At 41.1% G+C, this 21846-nt stretch overlaps 1 protein-coding gene across 5 annotated transcripts in view; it reads left to right on the plus strand.

Annotated features, from left to right (window-relative positions):
• Positions 1-21846, plus strand: part of tll1 (tolloid-like 1) — a 414821-nt gene that overhangs the window by 304802 nt on the left and 88173 nt on the right. For all 5 annotated transcript variants that reach the window (XM_072255927.1, XM_072255931.1, XM_072255928.1 and 2 more), the window contains 3 exons: positions 624-749; positions 1937-2097; positions 16188-16368. In XM_072255927.1, coding sequence (XP_072112028.1) covers positions 624-749; positions 1937-2097; positions 16188-16368 — 468 coding nt within the window. The remainder of the gene's footprint in view (positions 1-623; positions 750-1936; positions 2098-16187; positions 16369-21846) is intronic.

A 21846-nucleotide genomic window follows, 5' to 3' on the forward strand; every position in this document is an offset into this window, starting at 1 on the left:
ATCAATGAGACTATACTTCTGACCTGCTGTGAAGTGGCAGACTGAAATATTGTACTCAAATTATTGGAAGTCCCAACTTCATAGTTTGGAGGAGATCAAGTGGGCAATGCCTGGAGCCAAAAGGAAGTTATTAAAGTAAGTAACAAGTTTCTAGAGACAAAAGAATCAATAATCAGGGAGCAGACAATTCAGACAACTAGAAAAAGAGGCAGAACAGAGGTAAGGGGAATTAAGATTTAAGAAAGAAGGTAATGGCAGTGGATTCAATAATAATAATTTTTCCAAGGGAATGGACTAAGTGTTTGCGAAGAAAAAATAGCATAGAGTAAAGACAAGTTGTTACTAATTGGATAGTTCTTTCAAAGATCTGACATACGAAATGTTGGTTTAATGGTTTCATTTGGTGCTGTATGACTTAGTGATTGTAAAATTGGATGCATGGGCATTTATTATGTTCCTTTAGAGTTTCTGTTGATCTTGCCCCAGTGTTACACTGACAGGTAGTGTCAAATTGGTGGTGGTGTGATTATAGATAATGCATTTGCTCAGCAAATTGAGCTCACCTCATCCAGAAGTGTTAACCTGTTAACTCTTTGGCTAACAAATAACTTTCATCTCCACAGAGGAGGATGAGTGTGCCAGACATGACAATGGAGGGTGTGAGCAGCAATGTATGAACACGTTGGGCAGTTACAAGTGTACTTGTGACCCAGGCTATGAACTTGCAGCAGACAAGAAAAGTTGTGAAGGTAAATGTTGTAAAATAAGGTTACCGGGTAATTATGTGAAGTTTCTCTGTGAATTTTTCATGTATGCAAAGTGCTCATGTGATTCCCCTACTGTCGTTGGGAAAACCACCAGTAATGTGGTACAGGTTTCACTCTCTGGTGAAATTCTTCACCCTCCTGCTAATACCCGGACGCAGAGGGCAGTGCACCTCCCCACTCTGGCAATGCAGAAGGTACCTTGTTTTTTCCTTAAGGTGGGTTCAGATTTGGTTGAATATTTACTTTTTGGATGTGTAGCTACTCTCTAAGTTACTTTAAGAATTGAATGCCATGAAATACTGCATAAGTAGATTATGAAACAAGGTATTCTTCTCCACATAGTAATGGATCAATTAAAACATTAATCTTTTCATAGTCTTTGCCCTGTTTTTGCCCTTTTATGATTAAGATTAACTATCAGTTAAAAACAGGTAGACCAGAACAGTTTATTGAGTTGATTTTCAGTATACCAGTTTTGATTTTCATACCATCTTCCTCTCTTTAAACTTTTTCTCGTCTGAAGTGACTGACACTGAGGGATGAGGGCAAATATTGTGATGGTGACAACATGTCAGGGTAAGGAAATCAACAGGCCCTCATAGAATGTATACCGTGAATCACTAGATGACAGCAACCTTCTGTTATCTCATCCAGCAACAGAAATCCAAACAACTGCAGGGACATGCACAGCAACTAAAATAGCTCTGTTTCTGCCTGGAATACATGTGTTAATGCCCTGTGGATTGGTTCTGGCATGTTTCCTATTATGCCATTCCAAGTGTTGATTTTATTGCAAGGAGTGTCAAGGTGGGATGAGGCTATCAGCCTATCATTTGCACTGGTTCTTTGCAAGAACAACGCAAAATTGGTCCCACTGGACTATTTCCTGCTGATCAAAGCATTTAAGCCACGGCCCGGAGGTTGGGGACCACTGATTTAAGCAATCACACCACAGAGCAGGTTATGGCATGAAATCAGGAAGATCGAAGCCAAACCTCAATTAACCTTGTGAAGAGACTTTCAGGCTGTACCTTGCATTACTATTTCTTTATTACTGATATTACTTAGCTATTTAAACATCAGCTTGTAAAACCAGGTTCATTGTATTGATATTATTTCTTGTATGGAGATTGAGTTTGTAATTTAAATTTGCTATTTTTAAATTTTAGCTGCCTGTGGAGGACTTCTGTCAAAGCTAAATGGAACAATCACCTCACCAGGCTGGCCAAAGGAATACCCTCCCAATAAGAACTGTGTTTGGCAAGTTGTGGCTCCCACCCAGTACAGGATCTCTATGCAGTTTGAATTTTTCGAACTAGAGGGCAATGATGTAAGTAATCTAAATGTTCCTGCAACATACAGAGAAAATTTTTAATTTTAGGAAAACATTCACCGACGTAAAGTAACAAAATTGTATTACTTTGTAGATTCAAAACCAATTGCAATGTGTGCCGAAGAAGCATCAGTAGAGATTCAGACATTTAGTTACCCGTCCTCAGCACCCTAGTGTTCAGTGCTGTTAAAATTAATGGAAAATCCACTGTTGGAAGGGGCGGCCAATAGTAAAATTCCTTTTTAGCAAACAGTAGGCAGCAAGACAAATTACTTCTCAACTTTTCCTACATATAACAATGAGTAGCAAATTGTGTGATCTTCAAAGCAATGCAGATTTTCCTGATGACTGTTAGGGCTGATACCTTCCTGGTTTCCTTCAAAATTGAAAAGGAAAATGTGTTGAATTTTCTTCTGCATTTCAACAAATGTTTGTTCCAGTATCTTACTGAAGTTAAATATATGCAACATAGTATATTTAATCTTTCTTGAACTTTTTGTTTTCACCATGGTAAAGTTTGTGTATTTCATCAGATCTGTGCAAAACTTTATGTTAGTGAATTGAATATTGGCACAAACTAATATATGTTGCTTTAGAACTAATATTGTCTACTTCAACATTCTATATGCTACCTAATTTAAAAACTGGACTCTATGTTCTTTGAAATGCTTCTGAATGTTTTTGCACACTCTTCTATGAGCAATGTATACTTCCCATAGAGCTAATTGTAATGTATTCAATATATCAGTAATATTTGAGTGGTATTATATTTTCATTGTTTACATAATCATTGTGGGTTATAAGTAAGAAGTACGTGAATCACATCATATGTGATCGCCTCAATGAGAAAAGAAAGGAAAAACTAAGTAGACCAGAATCTTGTCTCCTGTGTTTTTCTTTTGATTAGTTTCTGGAAATATAAAACAACAGTGCTGTTGAGGAAGTTTTAAAACAAACTCAATCCAACTACCCACCTGTTAAAGCCCAGCATGTTTTTCTTTGGAAAGAGAGAGAGACGTTTGAGATTTTTAAAAAAAAACAGAAAATGAATGAAATTAACAAGCAACAAAAACAGTTCATAAGCAGTGAGTACCAGGTGATGATGATAAATATAAAAAAGCAAAAATGGCTGGCTACATCGGAAAGATAGACATATTCAATTTCACAACAGATAACCAGTTGATGTATACTGAATAGTTGAACAATATTTTGAAGGAAATGAAATACCAATGAAAAACGAGTGCCAGTGTTGCTGAGTATAATGGGTGGAAAAGCATGCAGTTTGCTTAGAAGTATACGTTCTCCAACCAAACCAGCTGAAATGTACTTTGCTGATATCGTGAACGTAATTCAGGAACATTTAGAATCAAAACCATTGTAGAATGCATTAGGTTTTATAAGTGGAATCAAAAGGAAGGGGAGTCCATTTTAGCAGATGTGGCTGAATTGAAGAGCTTGTCCGAGCATCATCAGTTCAGTGATAGGCTAAAGGATGCACTGTGATATCATTTGGTTTGTGGAATCTTACACGAAAGTATTCAAAAATGACTGCTAAATGAAGCTTAACTCAGATTGAAAAGGGCAGTTGGAATTGCTATATCAATGGATATAGCAACCAGAGAGGTAATTGAGTTGCAGTCAGGAAGAAAAGTGAACATGAGCAAAATTGCAATGTCCAAATAGAAACCAGCCTGCCTGAACAAATTGTGTTACTATTATAATGGCAGGGGCTCGTGTACAACCAGACTAATGCAGGTTTAAAGGTGAGAATTGCAGAATATGCAACAAAGTAGGACACATTTTAAAAAGCATGTCAGGCAGATTGCACAGAGAAGAGAAAAAGATGAAAAGTCAAGTTGCAGTTTCAAAAAGAGCACTAACTTGCATGTTGTTGATGGAAAAATCTGACAATGATGAGGATGACCCAGGACTGGATAGCCTTGAGATTTACAATGTGATAACTAACAAGAGACAAACAATATGATTTACACCAGAAGTGAATGGCAAATTTATTAAAATGGAATTGGACATAGGCTCGGCTGTTTCAGTCATTCCACAAAATGTGTTTGAATGGCATTTCAAAGATTCTGAACTGAAGTCTGCAAATATCCAACTAAGGACATACTGGAGAAAAGATAACTCCTGTGAGAAAGATATTCGTAACAGTGAAATACAACAACCAACAAGCCACTTTGAACTTGGACGTGGTAAAATCAGGAACGCCAGCATTGTGGGGCGTAATTGATTGAGCCAACTACAACTTGATTGGAGATTCATCCCCTGCAGTAGAGTCAGTGGAAAGCTGGATGATCCCATATCAGTGTCGAGGATGGTACTGGAAAATTCAGATATATCAAAGGCAAAATAGTGTTAAATGAATATGCCACACCTAAGCTTTATAAAGTCCATCTGGTTCCTTATACCATCCATGATAAAGTAACCAGTAAGCCAGATCACATAGAGGATGAAAGAATTCTTTCCAAGGTTGAGTGGAGCCCATGGGCAAGGCCTATGGTCCCAGTAGCAAAGAAGGATGGGCCTGTCAGGGTCTGTGATGATTTTAAGGTCACCATCAACCCAGCACTGAAAGTAGATGAAAATGACCTGCCCAGGATAGAGGATATCTTTGCAAACCTTTCTGGAGGGAAACACTTCAGCAAAGTGGACTTAGCTGAGGCCTACCTACAGAAGGAGATTGAAGAATATAAAGTGTTTCTTACCATAAGCACTCATCAAGGGCTTTATCGCTACAATAGGCTTATTTTTGGAGTAGCATCTGCACCTGCACTCTGGGAGAAAGCTATGGACCAGATGCTGAAAGGCTGTTTAGGGACTTAGTGTTATCTGGATGACAACATTATTACTGGTAAGGATGACAAGGAGCGCCTCCAAAATCTCAGGACAGTGTTAAAAAGATTAGAAGATTATGGGCTCAGATCATGATGTATCAAGTGTGAATTCATTAAACCAAGTATCACTTACTGTGGTCACACCATTGACGCACAAGATTTTACAGAAGTGTGCTGAGAAAATTCAAGCAGTGATGGATGCCCTAAGGTCAAAGGGTGTGACACAGTTGTGGTTCTATTTAGGATTTGTCAATTACTGTAACAGGTTCCTGCCAAACCGGGTTACTGTGCTCCACCCCTTGAATGCATTACTACAGATTGGGAAGAAGTGGCAAAGGACAATGTAGTGTGAGATGGCTTTCCAAAAGGCAAAGAAAATGGTGATGTCAGATATGGTACTCACACCTTATGACCTGCATCATCCAGTGAAGTTTTCCTGTGATGCCTTGCCTTATAGTATAGGTGCAGTCATGTCACATACTACGAGTGGTGGGAGAGAACTCCCCAGAGGCTATGCATTGCGTTTCCTTACCGCTACAGAGAAAAATTATGCACAGATTCACAATGAGGTCACAAGAGAAAATCTGCAGATGCTGAAAATCCAGGCAATACACACAAAATGCTGGATAACTCAGCAGGCCAGGCAGCATCTATGGAAAAGAATACAGTCAATGTTTCGTGTTTTGTGTCTGTTGCTTGGATTTCCAGTATGTGCAGATTTTCTCTTGTTTGTGATTGGATTACTGCACTGCAAAGTCTCTTTCAGGGATGACTACACTGAAGAAGTTTAAATCTTCAAGGTTCTCGAACTGAAACATAGACCGGACATTTTTCCACAGATGCTGCCTGGCCTGTTGAGTTCCTCCAGCATTCTGTATGTGTAGTTCACAAAGAGGTCATGAATTTGGTTTGGAGTATAAAACGGTTCAACTAGTACCTGTATGGGAAAGAGTTTACCCTCATTACTGATCATCAACAACTAGTGTCCGTTTTCAGTCCACAGAAGGGTGTTACACTAACAGCAGCAGCATATATGCAGAGATGGGCTCTGTTTCTTGGAGGACACAATTACAACATGAAATTCAGGAGGACAACTAATCAGAAAATTGCTGATGGATTGTCCCATTTGCACTTGGAAAAAGAAATACCTGAAAAATGTACAAAAGAGGACGCTTATTGACATATTCTCCCTAATGCAAAACAGAAGTCCCCCTATTACGGCAGAGCTGATCCAAAGGGAAATTGGAAAAGACCCCACACTGTTTCAAGTCCATATGGCAACATAAAATGGCTGGAATTTGCAGCAGAAATTCAAGCACCTCCATTTTTATCCATGCCGGGATGAACTTGCCCTTGATATGGATTGCCTTATGTGGGGATTGAGAGATGTTGTACCATCCAAGCTGAGAGTGAAAGTGTTGGAGGAGCTACATTCCGATCATCTCGGTGTGGTCAAAATGAAAGTACTGGCTCAAAGTTTTGGCTGGTGGTCTGGGATAGGTCAGCAGATCGCACAGCTTGCCATGCCTTGTTTGGGGTGCCAACATGTCTAGAAGATGCCAAGAACAGCGCCTCTCCATCCCTGGGAACAGCCTGCATTGCCCTGTCAGAGGATTCATGTGGATTTTGCTGGATCATTCATGGGTATAAATTTCTCAGTAGTAATGGATGCAGCTGCAAAGTTTCTTTATGGAGTATTTTAGGTTTATTTTAGGTGTCTGTGGGAAACTTAGATGCAAATAGTCAGCAGCCAAGACTCCATGCCTGTTTTTCAAATGAAACTTGTTTTTCTCATATCCCTTCCTCTTCTGAAAAAAAAAACCTTTTATTTCGCTTATACATTTTTAAAAAATGTATTTAGTCCTGACGAAGGGTCTTGGCCTGAAACGTCGACTGCACTTCTTCCTACAGATGCTGCCTGGCCTGCTGCGTTTACCAGCAACTTTGATGTGTGTTGCTTGAATTTCCAGCATCTGCAGAATTCCTGTTGTTTACAGATACAGAACATTAGCAGGTCTTTCTGACACAATGAGCCTACACTGCCCAATTATACCCATGTGACCAATTAACCTACCAACCTACACATCTTTGGAATGTGGAATGAAACTGGACCATCCAGTGGAAACCCTCATGGTCACAGGAAGAATGTACAAACTCCTTAAAGGCAGTGCTGGGTAATGAACCTGGGTCACAGGCCTGTAGAGCACTACACTAACTGCTATGCCACTGTGTTGCCTATTCCTGATGCCTTGCAGTGTTGCTTAATATGAGAAGTACATCATGCCGTACTTCCATGAATGGCATCTATGTAACACTGTCAAGTGGGAATGAAGATTTGTTTCTATTCATGGATGAAGACTGCTTAATATTCTTATCACAGCCAGATTAAAGTTGTCCTTGAGCCTGGTGGTTCATGTTTTCAGGCTTTTTCTATCTTCTGGCCAGTGGAGGTGGGAGAGGAGACAGTGTTCGGGGTGGGTGAGGTCTTTGATTATGTTGGCTGCTTCACCGCAGTAGAGAAGGGTCCAAGAGGCTGGTTTCTATGATATACTGAGCTGTGCCCATAATTTTCTGCAGGCAGAGCAGATGCCACACCAAGCCTTGATGCATCTGAAGGGGATGATTTATACGTTACACCAATAAAAATTGGTGAAGGTCAAAGAGGACATGTCAAATTTTTTTAGCCCCCTGAGGAAGTAGAGGAGCTGGTGAGCTTACCTGACCTTTGCATCAACGTGGTTAGGACAGGCTACTAGTAATGCTCATTCCTAGGAACCTCAAGCTCTGCAGTTAAAGCAGCCTGAACTCCTCCCCCGGAACTGAATTCTAGCCGCCATTGTTTAAACATGTGCTTTATCTCGATTTATTTTGAGCATCCGTCAGCAAGGTGAGTTCTAAGGTATTGGAAAAGCCTGAAAGAGCTCGTAAGGGTGTTACACTTAGCGTAAAACTAGGCATAATTAAGGGTTTCGATCATGGTGAACGAAGTAAGGACAAAGTGAGTTTGGCTTATGGAAGTTGACGAAGATGATGTTGAAGAGGGTTTGGCATCCCATGACCAAGAACTGACAGATGAAGAGCTGATCCAATTGGAAGAGGAAAGGATAACAATCAAAACCGAATGCAGTAGCGAACGGACTGAAAATGAAGTTGTCCAGGAACTGAACATAAAGCAACTGCGTGAGATTTTTGCTGCAATGATAAAGTATGACTTTAATTTTGAAAGGGTACTTCGGTTTAGGGCATATTTGCAGGATGGTTTGAGCGCTTACAAAGAACTGTATGATCTAAAAATGTGCGAGGCTAAGCAGTCAAGCAAGCCTTCCACATCAGCCACAGCAGACAACAAACTTCGACCTTCGACATTGAGTCAGGCAGACATAGAAGAAGATGATCTGCCTGCCCTGATGATACCCCAGTGTCCCACCACCCAAACCCCGGGCTGCGGACAGATACCGATCCGCGAAGAATGCAGCAGTAGCTGGGACGCACCCAGCACATCTTTAAGAGAAAAGCCGAAATAAACAAGCTAATTAATTACATGCCAGGTGGCACCTAATTAATTAACTTGCTTATTTCAGCTTTTTTCTTAGAGACATGCTGGGTGCGTCCCGGCTACCGCTGGACCACTGCATTCTACATGGATCGGTATCGGTTCGCTGCCCAGAGGGTGGGGGCCACTGCACCACCCCAACCTCCGACGACTCAGCCTAACACACCATCATCAGTGTGCTCGGCGCTGTCCCTATTCCCGTAAGTGATACTACACTGTACATATGTTATTTCTACTTTATATCGGCTGTGTATTTTTACGTGTCATTTGGTATGATTTGGCAGCTTCATATCTTAAAGGTTACTGGAGAGAGATTTTCTGCCGAGAGCGCTTGTGCCATGTTTCTGCCGAGAGCGCTTGCGTGAGATTTTCGCTACGGAGAACAGTGCGTCAATGATTGTGGAGAAGTATTTCTACTTTATATAGGCTGTGTATTCATCATATCATTCCTGCTTTTACTATATGTTACTGTTATTTTAGGTCTTATGTGTTATTTGACATGATTTGCTAGGTTATTTTTGGGTCTGCGAACGCTCACAAATTTTTCCCATATAAATGAATGGTAATTGCTTTTTTTGCTTAACGACATTCCGGCTTACGAACCATTTCATAGGAATGCTTTACCTTCGGATGGTGGGGAAAACCTGTATCCAACTGTGATGTTAAGCTTCCAACTATGATCTTTCACCCACATCTTAATGATGTCCACAATTTCATACCTGCCATTTTCTAACTGCACAACAAAATCATCTGCCATATTTTATACACTGCATACATTTAAATAAAGCAAGAAAGGAGCTTAAGAAGGGGCTGAGAAGAGCAGGAAGGGGGCATGAGAAGGCCTTGGCGAGTAGGGTAAAGGAAAACCCCAAGGCATTCTTCAATTATGTGAAGAACAAAAGGATGACAGGAGTGAAGGTAGGACCGATTAGAGATAAAGGTGGGAAGATGTGCCTGGAGGCTGTGGAAGTGAGCGAGGTCCTCAATGAATACTTCTCTTCGGTATTCACCAATGAGAGGGAACTTGATGACGGTGAGGACAATATGAGTGAGGTTGATGTTCTGGAGCATGTTGATATTAAGAGAGAGGAGGTGTTGTAGTTGTTAAAATACATTAGGATGGATAAATCTCCGGGGCCTGACGGAATATTCCCCAGGCTGCTCCATGAGGTGAGGGAAGAGATTGCTGAGCCTCTGGCTAGGACTTTTATGTCCTCGTTGTCCACGGAGATGGTACCGGAGGATTGGAGGGAGGCAAATGTTGTCCCGTTGTTCAAAAAAGGTAGTAGGGATAGTCCGGGTAATTATAGACCAGTGAGCCTTATGTCTGTGGTGGGAAAGCTGTTGGAAATGATTCTTAGAAATAGGATCTATGGGCATTTAGAGAATCATGATCTGATCAGGGACAGTCAGCATGGCTTTGTGAAGGGCAGATCGTATCTAACAAGCCTGATAGAGTTCTTTGAGGAGGTGACCAGGCGTATAGATGAGGGTAGTGCAGTGGATGTGATCTATATGGATACTAGTAAGGCATTTGACAAGGTTCCACACGGTAGGCTTATTCAGAAAGTCAGAAGGCATGGGATCCAGGGAAGTTTGGCCAGGTGGATTCAGAATTGGCTTGCCTGCAGAAGGCTGAAGGTCGTGGTGGAAGGAGTACATTCAGATTGGAGGATTGTGACTAGTGGTGTCCCACAAGGATCTGTTCTGAGACCTCTACTTTTCGTGACTTTTATTAACGACCTGGATGTGGGGGTAGAAGTGTGGATTGGCAAGTTTGCAGATGACACTAAGGTTGGTGGTGTTGTAGATAGTGTAGAGGATTGTTGAAGATTGCAGAGAGACATTGATAGGATGCAGAAGTGGGCTGAGAAGTGGCAGATGGAGTTCAACCTGGAGAAGTGTGAGGTGGAACACTTTGGAAGGACAAACTCCAAGGCAGGGTACAAAGTAAATGGCAGAATACTTGGAAGTGTGGAGGAGCAGAGGGATTTGGGGGTACATGTCCACAGATCCCTGAAAGTTGCCTCCCAGGTAGATAGGGTAGTTAAGAAAGCTTATGGGGTGTTAGCTTTCATAAGTCGAGGGATAGAATTCAAGAGTCACGATGTAATGATGCAGCTCTATAAAACTCTGGTTAGGCCACAGTTGGAGTACTGTGTCCAGTTCTGGTCGCCTCACTATAGGAAGGATGTGGGAGCATTGGAAAGGGTACAGAGGAGATTCACCAGGATGCTGCCTGGTTTAGAGAGTATGTATTATGATCAGAGATTAAGGGAGCTAGGGCTTTACTCTTTGGAGAGAAGGAGGATGAGAGGAGACATGATAGAGGTGTACAAGATAATAAGAGGAATAGAGTGGACAGCCAGCGCCTCTTCCCCAGGGCACCACTGCTCAATACAAGAGGACATGACTTTAAGGTAAGGGGTGGGAAGTTCAAGGGGGATAGTAGAGGAAGGTTTTTTACTCAGAGAGTGGTTGGTGCGTGGAATGCACTGCCTGAGTCAGTGGTGGAGGCAGATACACTCGTGAAGTTTAAGAGACTACTAGACAGGTATATGGAGGAATTTAAAGTGGGGGGTTATGTGGGAGGCAGGGTTTGAGGGTCGGCACGACTTTGTGGGCCGAAGGGCCTGTAATGTGCTGTACTATTCTGTGTTCTATGTTATGGGGAGAAAGCCAGGAAATGTGCTTGAAAAGGAGGAAAAAAAAAAGAATTAGCCATGATTGAATGGCGGAGCAGACTCAATGGGCCAAATGGCCCAAATCTGCTCCTGTGTCTTATAGTCTAAAGGAAAGATAACACGACCATGGCTAACAAGAGAAATTAAAGCCAACCTAAAAGCCAAAAGAGAGGGCATATGATAGAGCAAAAATTAGTGGGATGTTAGAACATTGGGAAGCTTTCAAAACCAGCAGAAAACAACCAAATAAGTCATTAAGAAGGTAAAGATGGAATACAAATGTAAGCCAGCCAAAATGTTAAAGAGGATACCAAAAGTTTCTTCAGATACATAAAGTATAAAAGAGGCAAGAATGGATATTGGTCCACTGGAATACAATGCTGGAGAGATGGTAATAATGAACAATGAAGTGACGGATTAATTGAATAAGTATTTTGCATCAGTCTTCATTGAAATTCCAGGTGTCAGGGGCCATGAAGTGCATGAAGTTACTAATTCTAGAGCAAAGGTCCTTGGGAAACTGAAAGGTCTGAAAGTAGGTAAGTCACCCGGATTAAATGGTGCACACCCCTGGGTTTTGAAAGTGGTACAGGTGTCCCCCGCCTTTCGAACGTTCACTCTATGAAACCTCACTGTTACGGAAGACCTACATTAGTTACCCGTTTTTGCTAACAGAAGGTATTTTCACTGTTACGAATAAAGGCAGCGCGCGAGAAAAAAGCAGTGCATGATAAAAAGCAGCATGCGCCCCAAGCAGCTGCTCCTCCCCCGGATTCGGAACTGCATTCTAGCCAGCATTGCTTAAACATGTGCCCGTGAGCAGCCGTTAGCAAGTTGAGTTCTAAGGTATCGGAAAAGCCTAAAAGAGCTTGTAAGGGTGTTACACTTAGCGTAAACCTAGACATAATTCAGCGTTTCCATCATAGTGAACAAAGCAAGGACAAAGTGAGTTTGGCTTGTGGAAGCTGATGATGATGATGTTGAAGAGATTTTGGCATCCCATGACCAAAAACTGATAGGTGAAGAGCTGATGCAATTGGAAGAGGAAAGGATAACAATTGAAATCGAATGTAGTAGCGAACGGACTGAAAATGAAATCGTCCAGGAACTGAACGTGAAGCAACTACGTGAGATTTTCGCTGCAATGATTGCAAAGAAGTATGACTTTAATTTGGAAAGGGTATGTTGGTTTAGGACATGTTTGCAAGATGGTTTACAAAAACTGTATGATAGAAAAATGTGCGAGGCTCGCAATCAAACATACTGTCGTTTTTCAAGCCTTCCACATCAGCCACAGCAGATGACGAACCTTGATCTTTGACATCGAGGCAGGCAGACATAGAAGAAGATGACCCGCCTGCCCTGATTGACGATGAGATGACATCCCCGTGTCCCACCACCCCAGTGTTCCCAACCTCCGGGCTGCGGACAGATACCGATTCGCGGAGAATGCAGCGGCAGCCAGGACGTACCCAGCACATCTTTAAGAAAAAAGCCGAAATAAACAAGCTAATTAATTAGGTTCCGCCCGGCACGTAAATGTCGGCCCAGATCAGAGGCGACGCAATCGGCAATTGTTTCTGATCTGGGCCGACATTTACGTGCCGGGCAGCACCTAATTAATTAGCTTGTGTATTTCAACTTTTTTCTTAAAGATGTGCTGGGTGCGTCCCAGCCACCGCGGTACCACTGCATGCTTCGTGGATCGGTATCGGTTCGCTGCCCGGAGGGTGGGGACCACTGCACCACCCAAACCTCTGATGACTCAGCCTAACATAACATCATCAGTGTGCTCGGTGCTGTCTTCCTGAATCCTGTAAGTGATACTACACTGTACATATATTATTTCTACTTTATATCAGCTATGTATTTTTATGTGTTATTTGGTATGATTTGGCAGCTTCATAGCTTAAAGGTTACTGGAGAGAGTGTTTTTGCCGAGAGCGCTTGCGTGAGATTTTCTGCCGAGAGCGCTTGTGCCATGTTTCTGCCTAGAGCGCTTGCGTGAGATTTTCGCTACGGAGAACAGTTCAGGCAATGGTTGTAGAGAAGTATTTCTACTTTATATAGGCTGTATATTTATGATATCATTCCTGCTTTTACTATCTGTTACTGTTATTTTAGGTTTTATGTGTTATTTGGCATGATTTGGTAGGTTATTTTTGGGTCTGCAAATGCTCGCAAGATTTTCCCTATAAATAAATGGTTATTGCTTCTTTGCTTTACGACATTCCGGCTTACGAACCATTTCATAGGAATGCTCTACCTTCGGATGGAGGGAGAAACCTGTAACTGAAGAGATTGTGTAGGTATTCATAATGTTCTTTCAAAAAACACCAGTCTAGAATACTGGAAAATTGCAAATGTTACTCCACTCTTCAAGAAGGGAGGGAGTCAGAACAAAGAAAACTATAGGCCATTAGTCTGATCTCAGTAGTTGGGAAGATGTTGGAGTCAATTATTAAGGATGAAGTTTCAGGGTACTTGGAGGAAAATGATAAAATAGGCTGTAGACAGCATGGTTTCTCAAGGGAAAATCTTGTCTGACAAATCTGTTGGCACACTTTGAAGAAGGAGAATCGGTTGACGTTGTGTACTTGGATATTCAGAAGGCCTTTTTCAGAAGGATATTCAGAAGGTAATCAGGTATGAGGTTTCTTAACAGGAAAGATTCTAGCATGGATGAAGCAGTGGCTGATTGGAAAGTGGCAAAGAGTGGGAATAAAGGGAATCTTTTCTGGTTGGCTGCCAGCGACTAGCTCCAAAGTGCTCTGTGATGGGACTTACTCTTCTTATGTTATATGTCAGTGATTTAGATGATGGAATTGATGGCTATGTTGCAAAGGTTGCAGATGATATGAAGTTAGTTGGAGCGGCAGGTAGTTTTGAGGAAGTGGAGAGGCTACAGAAGGATTTAGAGAGATTAGGAGAATGGGCAAAGAAATGGCAGATGGAATACAGTGTCAGGAAGTGTAGGGTGGAGGCAGTGAAAGGGTTGACTACATTCTAAACGGAGAGAAAATACAAAAACCTGAGGTGCAAAAGGACTTGCGGGGTGGTACCTTTACTGAATTCCCAAAAGGTTCATGTGCAGGTCTGTGGTGTGGAAGGCAAATGCAATGTTAGCATTCATTTCAAGACGACTAGAATATAAAAGCAAAGATGTAAGGGTTGAGACTGGAGAAAGTTCTGTTGAGACCGCAGTTGGAATATTGAGAGCAGTTTTGGCCAAATATCTTGGAAAGGAGTGTTGAAACTGGAAAGGGTTCAAAGAAGGTTCGTGAAAATTATTCCAGGATTGAAAGGCTTGTCATATGAACATGGCTCTGTGCCTGTATTCACTCAAGTTTAGAAGAATGAGGGGTGACCTCATTGAAACCTATTGAGTGGTGAAAGGCCTTGATGAAGTGGATGTGGAGAGGATGTTTCCTATGGTGGGAGAGTCTAAGACCAGAAGACACAGCCTCAGAATTGAGGGGTGTCATTTTAGAACAGAGTGACTTAGGAATTTCTTTAGCCAGAGTGTGTTAAATCCATGGAATTCTTTGCCACAGGCAGCTATGGAGACCAAATCTTTATGTATACTTAAGGCAGAGTTTGATAGATTCTTGATTGGTCAGGGCATGAAGGGATACGGAGAGAAGGTAGGAGACTGGGGCTGAGAGGGAATTGGATCACCCATGATGAAATGGCGGAGCAGACTCGATGGGCCAAATAGCGCAATTCTACACCTATATCTTATGGTCTTATCGTCTTAAGCTAACTTAAGCTGACTTCAGCAAAGTTGAGTGTTTCGAAAAGTAAATAAGCAGTCAACAAAAAAGATATCACCCCTAGCTGACTCCCCAACTCTACTGAACTCCAAAGAACTCCAAAGCATGAATACATAACTGGACTCTTCTACCATGCCCCCGCCCATGTGACTAACTACCATAATAAACACACAAATCAAAATATTATGCAGATAGAAAATAGATACATGGCTCCTACACTTGACTCGCTTTTTACATTTTGAAGTGGTTATTTTCACTTTTGCACCCACTCTCGGCAACTCTGACTCATGTGAAGATTTTTTTTCTCCCTGCAACCCATCTGTCTGCCTTCTCAACCCTTACTGGTGTGGCATCCTCCGCAAATATTTCAGGGAGATTTTAAACCGATGGTTTTCTAATCTAGGAAATGACAGGCAATATTAAATATTGAGAGAAAATTGGGATATAGAGTGGCAGTGCTTCTTAATTCCCTTGGTTGAAACTCAAAAACCCAATTTTAGGTGGGTTTGTAAGTGGCATATATTTTCTGCAAGTTGGAGTTTGGATGCTCATTAGAATTTTATATAAGGCAAGATCCAAATTACTGAACTGTTAAGCAGAAAAGAAAAGGGGGCCTCTTTCTTCCCCCTTAGCCCAAATAACAACTTCATTTTGGTTATTCCTTTCTTGTGAAGAGCTGCTTCATATCCATTAGTATCTTTCACATCTCCAGAGTTTAATATCATGCACATCTATTCACATCAATTGTTCTCACTATGATAGAGTAATTTCAAATAATTTTATCAGCTTCTTATTGATTCTGGTTGTAACATGTCTGTCATTTTCTTTGTTTTTCTCTTTTCTTGTCTTTCCTTCTGATTCCTTTATTTTTGATTCTTCTGTTTATTTTTATAATTTATTATTAAAATGGATAATCAACTTAACATTGAAATGAATTTGCTATTCAATATTCCTCTCAATAAATTCATTTTTTGATTGGTTGATTCCATCTATTGGATTCATGCTAAAAGTGATACATCTGAAAAAAATTAACCTTTTATTATGAGTTATTAGTTGCAAGTTATTAAGCTTCAAAACACCTTCTTTATATTTACACAATTGATAAATGTGCCATTACAATGCTGAATGGGTTTAAAAACACCAATGGTGAAAAGCAGACAATGGTTATAACCAAATGTAACCCATTCATACTTGAAATAATCTGTTTGCTTATCTTTTTTAACAACAGATATGCAAATATGATTATGTGGAAATCCGTAGTGGCCTTTCATCTGATTCCAAGCTTCATGGAAAGTTTTGTGGGACTGAAGTGCCTGAGGTTATAACATCACAGTACAACAACATGAGGATTGAGTTCAAATCTGACAATACTGTTTCAAAGAAAGGATTCAAGGCCCATTTCTTCTCAGGTATGTTGATCTCTATAAAACTTTGTCTCATATTTCATGTTCAAGTGATAGCAAAAACTGCTAAGTTAATGATTGCTTATCTGCTGCCATATGGTTATGGGAATATCTTGGCACTTGTTATTCTATTTATGGATGGTTGACCAGCCAGTTTTGGTTAGATGTCCACAGTTTCAAAACTGATGCTTACAGAAGATTAATGTCTAATTTGCAATTTTGCTTGCGGGTTCATTTGAAGATTTCTTTCCTTTAATTTTTAAATATGTCCCTTCTACAATACATTATTAAGTATTGATCCATGCTTTATGAAGGTAGTAACCCGACATATTGAACTTTTTAATAGGATGATGTTCTTGGGCATTTATAGATCAAGAAGGAAGGTGGGTATTTTAAAGAGCATCAGGTGGATAAGTCACCAAGGATTGAATGGATACATCCTAGGTTATTGAGAGAGGCGAGGTAAGAGATTGCTGGGGCATTTAACAAATACCATTGTATCCTCACTAGCAACAGGCATGATTGCAGAGAATTTGGGAGTGGCCAATGTGGTTCCTTTGTTCTGGAAGGAAAGTAGGGATAAACTTAGAAATTATAGACTGGTGAGCCTCACATGTGGGTAGTGGGGTGGAGATGCATCTCCACCAAAGGAAGCAAGGCACTCCTTCCCTCCACTAGCTTGCAGCTCACACTTGGGCAAGGTGTAGCACCTTCTTAGCCTCCCCCCCTCCCCCAATCAGGATCACGTGAGGCTATGGAAGCAGGTGGTAGATGGTCATAGGAGTAGCTGGTACATATCACAAGTCCTGGTTATATGAAGGCAGGCAATCTCTGAAGAGTATTGATAACAGCTGGGATCAACTGTCTTGTGAAGGCACTGCCCAGAAGAAGGTAATGGCAAACTACTTCTGTAGAAAAAATTGCCACCTGCGACACCCACATAATGATGATGATGATGATAAGTTCATGTCAGGGGTAGGGAAGCAATTGGAAATGGTTCTTAGGATAGGGTTTGCAGATATTTGGAAAAAAATGTAGCCTGATTAGGGAGAGTGAGGATAGCTTTCTGTAGTGCAGGTTAATTTACAGTGTTGAGAATATAGATGGATGGGTTACTAAGTTTGCAGATGACACCAATATGGGTGGGTTTGTGGACAGTGTAACAGACTATCAAAGAATATAATGGGATATAGTGCAGTTACAGACATGGACAGAGATATAGCAAATAAAATTTAATCCAAGTAAGTGTGATGTGTTGCACTTTGGGAAGTCAAATGCAAGGGAAAAGGATGCAGTTAATGAAAGGACTCTTAACAGCATTGATGTACAGAGGGATTTTGGGGTCCAAGTCCACAGATCACTGAAAGTGACTACATACAGTGCCTGGAAAAAGTGTTCATCCCCCACCCCCTTGGAAGTTCTCATGTTTTATTGTTTTGCAACATTGAATCATAGAGGATTTAATTTGGCTTGTTTTGACACTGATCAACAGAAAAAGACTCTTTTGTGTCAAAGTGAAAACAGATCTCTACAAAGTGATCTAAATGAGTTACAAATATAAAACACAAAATAATTGATTGCACAAGTATTCACACCCATTAATATGACACACCAAATCATCAACGGTGCAGCCAGCTAGTCAGTCAAATAATTAGTTAAGATGTTCCAGCTATATATATAAACCTGTGTGCAGTCAAGGTGTTTCAATTGATTGTAGTAAAATGCACCTGTATCTGGAAGGTTCAACTGCTGGTGAGTCAGTATCCTGGCAAAAACTACACCATGGAGACAAGAGAATACATCAAGCAACTCTATGAAAAGGTTATTGAAAAGCACAGGTCAGGAGATGGATACAAGAAAATTTCCAAGTCACTTAATATCCCTTGGAGTGCAGTTAAGTCAATTATCAAGAATTGGAAAGCATATAGCACAGCTGTAAATCTGCTGAGAGCCATCCTCAAACACTGAGTGACCATGCAAGAAGGGGACTAGTGAGGGAAGCCACCAAGTGGCTGAGATGGGAGAGACTGTGCAGGCAATAACTGTTGCCCAGGTGCTTCACCAGTCGCAGCTTTATGGGACAGTGGAAAAGAGAAAGCCACAGTTGAAAAAAGTCTCAAATAAAATCCTAGCTAGAGTTTACCGGAATGTATGTGGGAGACTCTGAAGTCAGCTGGAAAAAGGTTCTATGGTCTGATGAAACCAACATTGAGCTTTTGCCATCAGACTAAGCACTATGTTTGGCATTGGCCAAACACCACACATCAGCAAAAACACACCATCCCTAGGGTGAAGTATGATGGTAGCTGCATCATGCTGTGAGGATGCTTCACTACACCAGTCCTTGGAAGGTGTGAAGCTAGAGGGTAAAATGACTGCAGCAAGACACAGGGAAATCCTGGAAGAAAACCTGATGCAGTCTACAAGAGAACTGGGACTTGGAAGAAGATTGGTTTTCCAACAGGGCAATGACCCCAAGCATAAAGCCAAAACTATGCTGGAATGATTTGAAAACAACAAAGTTAATGTCCTGGAGTGGCCAAGTCAGAGTCCAGACCTCAATCCAATTGTGAATTTGTGACTGGATTTGAAAAGGGCTGTTTATTCACAATCCTTATGCAATCTGATGAAATTTGAGCAGTTTTGCAAAGAAGAATGGGGAAAAATTACAGTGTTCAGATGTACAAAGGTGTTAGAGGCCTATCCACACAGACTGTAATTGCTGCCAAAGATACATCTACTGAATACTGATTTGAAGGGGGTGAATAGTTATGCAATCAATCATTTTGTGTTACATAATTGCAATAAATTTAGACAAATTTGTAGAAATTTGCTTTTATTTTGACAGGAAAGAGTCTTTTCTGTTAATCAGTGTCAAAAATGCCAAATTAAATCCACAATTCTGTAAAACAATAAAACTTGAAAACTTCTAAGTGGGGTATGAATACTTCTTATAGGCACTGTAAGTAGACATGTCTGTAAAGAAGGCATCCGAAATGTTTGCCATCACTGGTTGCGGCATCGAGCATAAGGGTAAGAAAGGAATGTTGCAACATTATAATCCATTGATTAGGTTGCACTTGGATTAGTGTGTGCATTTCTAGTCCCCATTTAGGGAATTGATATCGAATCTTTGAAAATAGTTCAAAAGAGATTTGAAAGGATGCTGTATGAATTAGAGACTGTGAGCTGTGAGAGGTAAGATAAACCTGGGCTATTTTCTCTGGAGCATTCAAAGCTGAGGGATAGCTGACACAAGTACAGTATAAAGCATTATGAGAGGCATAGAAAGAAAGGACAATTAGAGTCTTTTTCCCAGGGTAGAAATGTCAAGTAGTAGACAACATGCCTTTAAGATGAGAGGAGGAGATGCTTAGGGCAAGTTTTCTCTCAGAGTGGTAGGTGTCTGGAGTGGTTTCTTAGGGATAGTGGTGGAAGCAGATACAATAGTGGCATTCAAGGGACTGTTACATAGACACATGAATACGTAGGAAACGGACAGATAGTTTAAGTTGGCATCATCTTTAGAGCAAACATTGTGGGCCAAGTGTCCTGCCCTGTGCTCTACTGCTCTGTGTTCTATGTTTGTGATGGCAAATGATTTGCCAGTCTCACTCCCATTTGTGTGTATTACGTCTAACCAAACAGGAGTCCTGAAGGGATGCCTATCCCTATAGATTTCATTTTGTGAAATGCTGGGAGATCCCTTGAAGCAAATCACAGTTCCCTCACCAGTACAGTGCATGGTTCAGAAGGGAGACAATGTCTTTAATAATGGTGAAGCAGTAATCCTTCCATTTTACTTATCTTCAGTAGGCTTCATGCTTATCTTGCTTACTTCGAGATTCACCAGTTACAGTAATGAATTACTCCCCCAACTCTGTCACACAGAAACATAATTGTCCTTCCTAAAGCTATTTTGAGTATATTTTATAAATAAGCACTACTATCAAAAAAAAATCACATGAGGACATTGGACACAAGAAGTTTCCATCCCTGAATTTAAATGCGGTCATACAGAGCATAAATAAAGAAATAAATACGTTTTTATATTTTAAAACACTGCGAATGTGCTGTTTTTTTTCTCTGTTTTCCTTGGCCAAGACCATTCTTGAAGTTGCTTTCTGTTATACCATTGATAGTTTGTAGTGGTGTTGAGTTGGTGCCAAAACTGGATTCTGAAGCACTTGTAAAACATTCTGCAAAGCTGGAGACATTACTGATGAGGATATCCATATGCTTTTTAAAAATATATTCATTCATGACATGAGAATATCACTCAGTCAGCAGTCTGTCAGTTAATGAGGCATTTAATTGCAGACACAGTTACAATGTTTGAAAGGCTTTTGGGCAGGTCCTTCAATAGGAGAAAGCTAGAGGAATGCAGACCTAATACTGGTAAAGAGGCTTCACATTGATAGGCATCATGATTGCCATGGATGATGTAGGCTGAAAAAGTCAATTGCTGTGCTGTTCAATTCTATGGTTCTAACAGAAGTTACATTTGAAATTTGGACCAAATTGGGTAAGGAAGGCCAATTTTGTACCTGAGGGGACATTACTGAGGCAAAATATTTAATATCTCTGGTATCCTTAACTAGATTGCCATTTATTAAATTCCATATTTATTTAGTTATCTGGAATTTAAATTCACCCAGCTCCCAGGGCATGGTTAGAACTTTTGCCCTTAGGTCATGGTCCAGACTGTGCCTGCTAGAATCTGTAAAGTAACAATTATACTGTGTACACCTGCTGTGCTCCAATGAACGTAGACAACTTAGGTCAGTCAGCTTCCAATGCCAACTTGATGACAAGATCTCTGTTTTGGAGCCCGTGCTACCTGTTACCAGCTGGATAAAGGCATCAATTAGTCTTGCGAGACTATGGATCTGCACCTGGAAAGTCTTCACTCTCTAGGGCGCAGGCCTGGGCAAGGTTGTATGGAAGAGCGGCAGTTGCCCATGCTGCAAGTCTCCCCTCTCCATGACACCAATGTTGTCCAAGGGAAGGGCATTAGGACCCATACAGCTTGGCACCAGTGTCGTCGCAGAGCAATGTGTGATTAAGTGCCTTGCTCAAGGACACAACACGTTGCCTCAGCTAGGGCTTGAACTCATGACCTTCAAGTCGCTAGTCCAATGCCTTAACCACTTTGCCACATGCCCACTCCAGCTGGATAATAACCTGCCTTCTAGCCAATAGAGCTGTTACCTGAGTTCAGTCCTGATCTTGGGTGCTGTCTGTGTTCTTTCATGTTCTCCCTGTAACAGTGTGAATTTCTTCCAGATGCTCCAATTTCCTCTGGGCACTAATGCTCCCTCCCACATCCCAAAAAGATGCATGGATCATGTATCTGGCCACACACTGGAGCCCTCTGCATTCTCCTCAAGGTGCGCCCTCACAACCAGTTTTCTAACATTTATTAATGTGAAGACATGTTTAATCAAAGTCATTTTATATACTATCTAAAGTGAGTGGCTGGGT

The sequence above is a fragment of the Mobula birostris genome, chromosome 4 (genome assembly GCF_030028105.1).
Source record: "Mobula birostris isolate sMobBir1 chromosome 4, sMobBir1.hap1, whole genome shotgun sequence".
NCBI classification, from domain to species: domain Eukaryota; kingdom Metazoa; phylum Chordata; class Chondrichthyes; order Myliobatiformes; family Myliobatidae; genus Mobula; species Mobula birostris.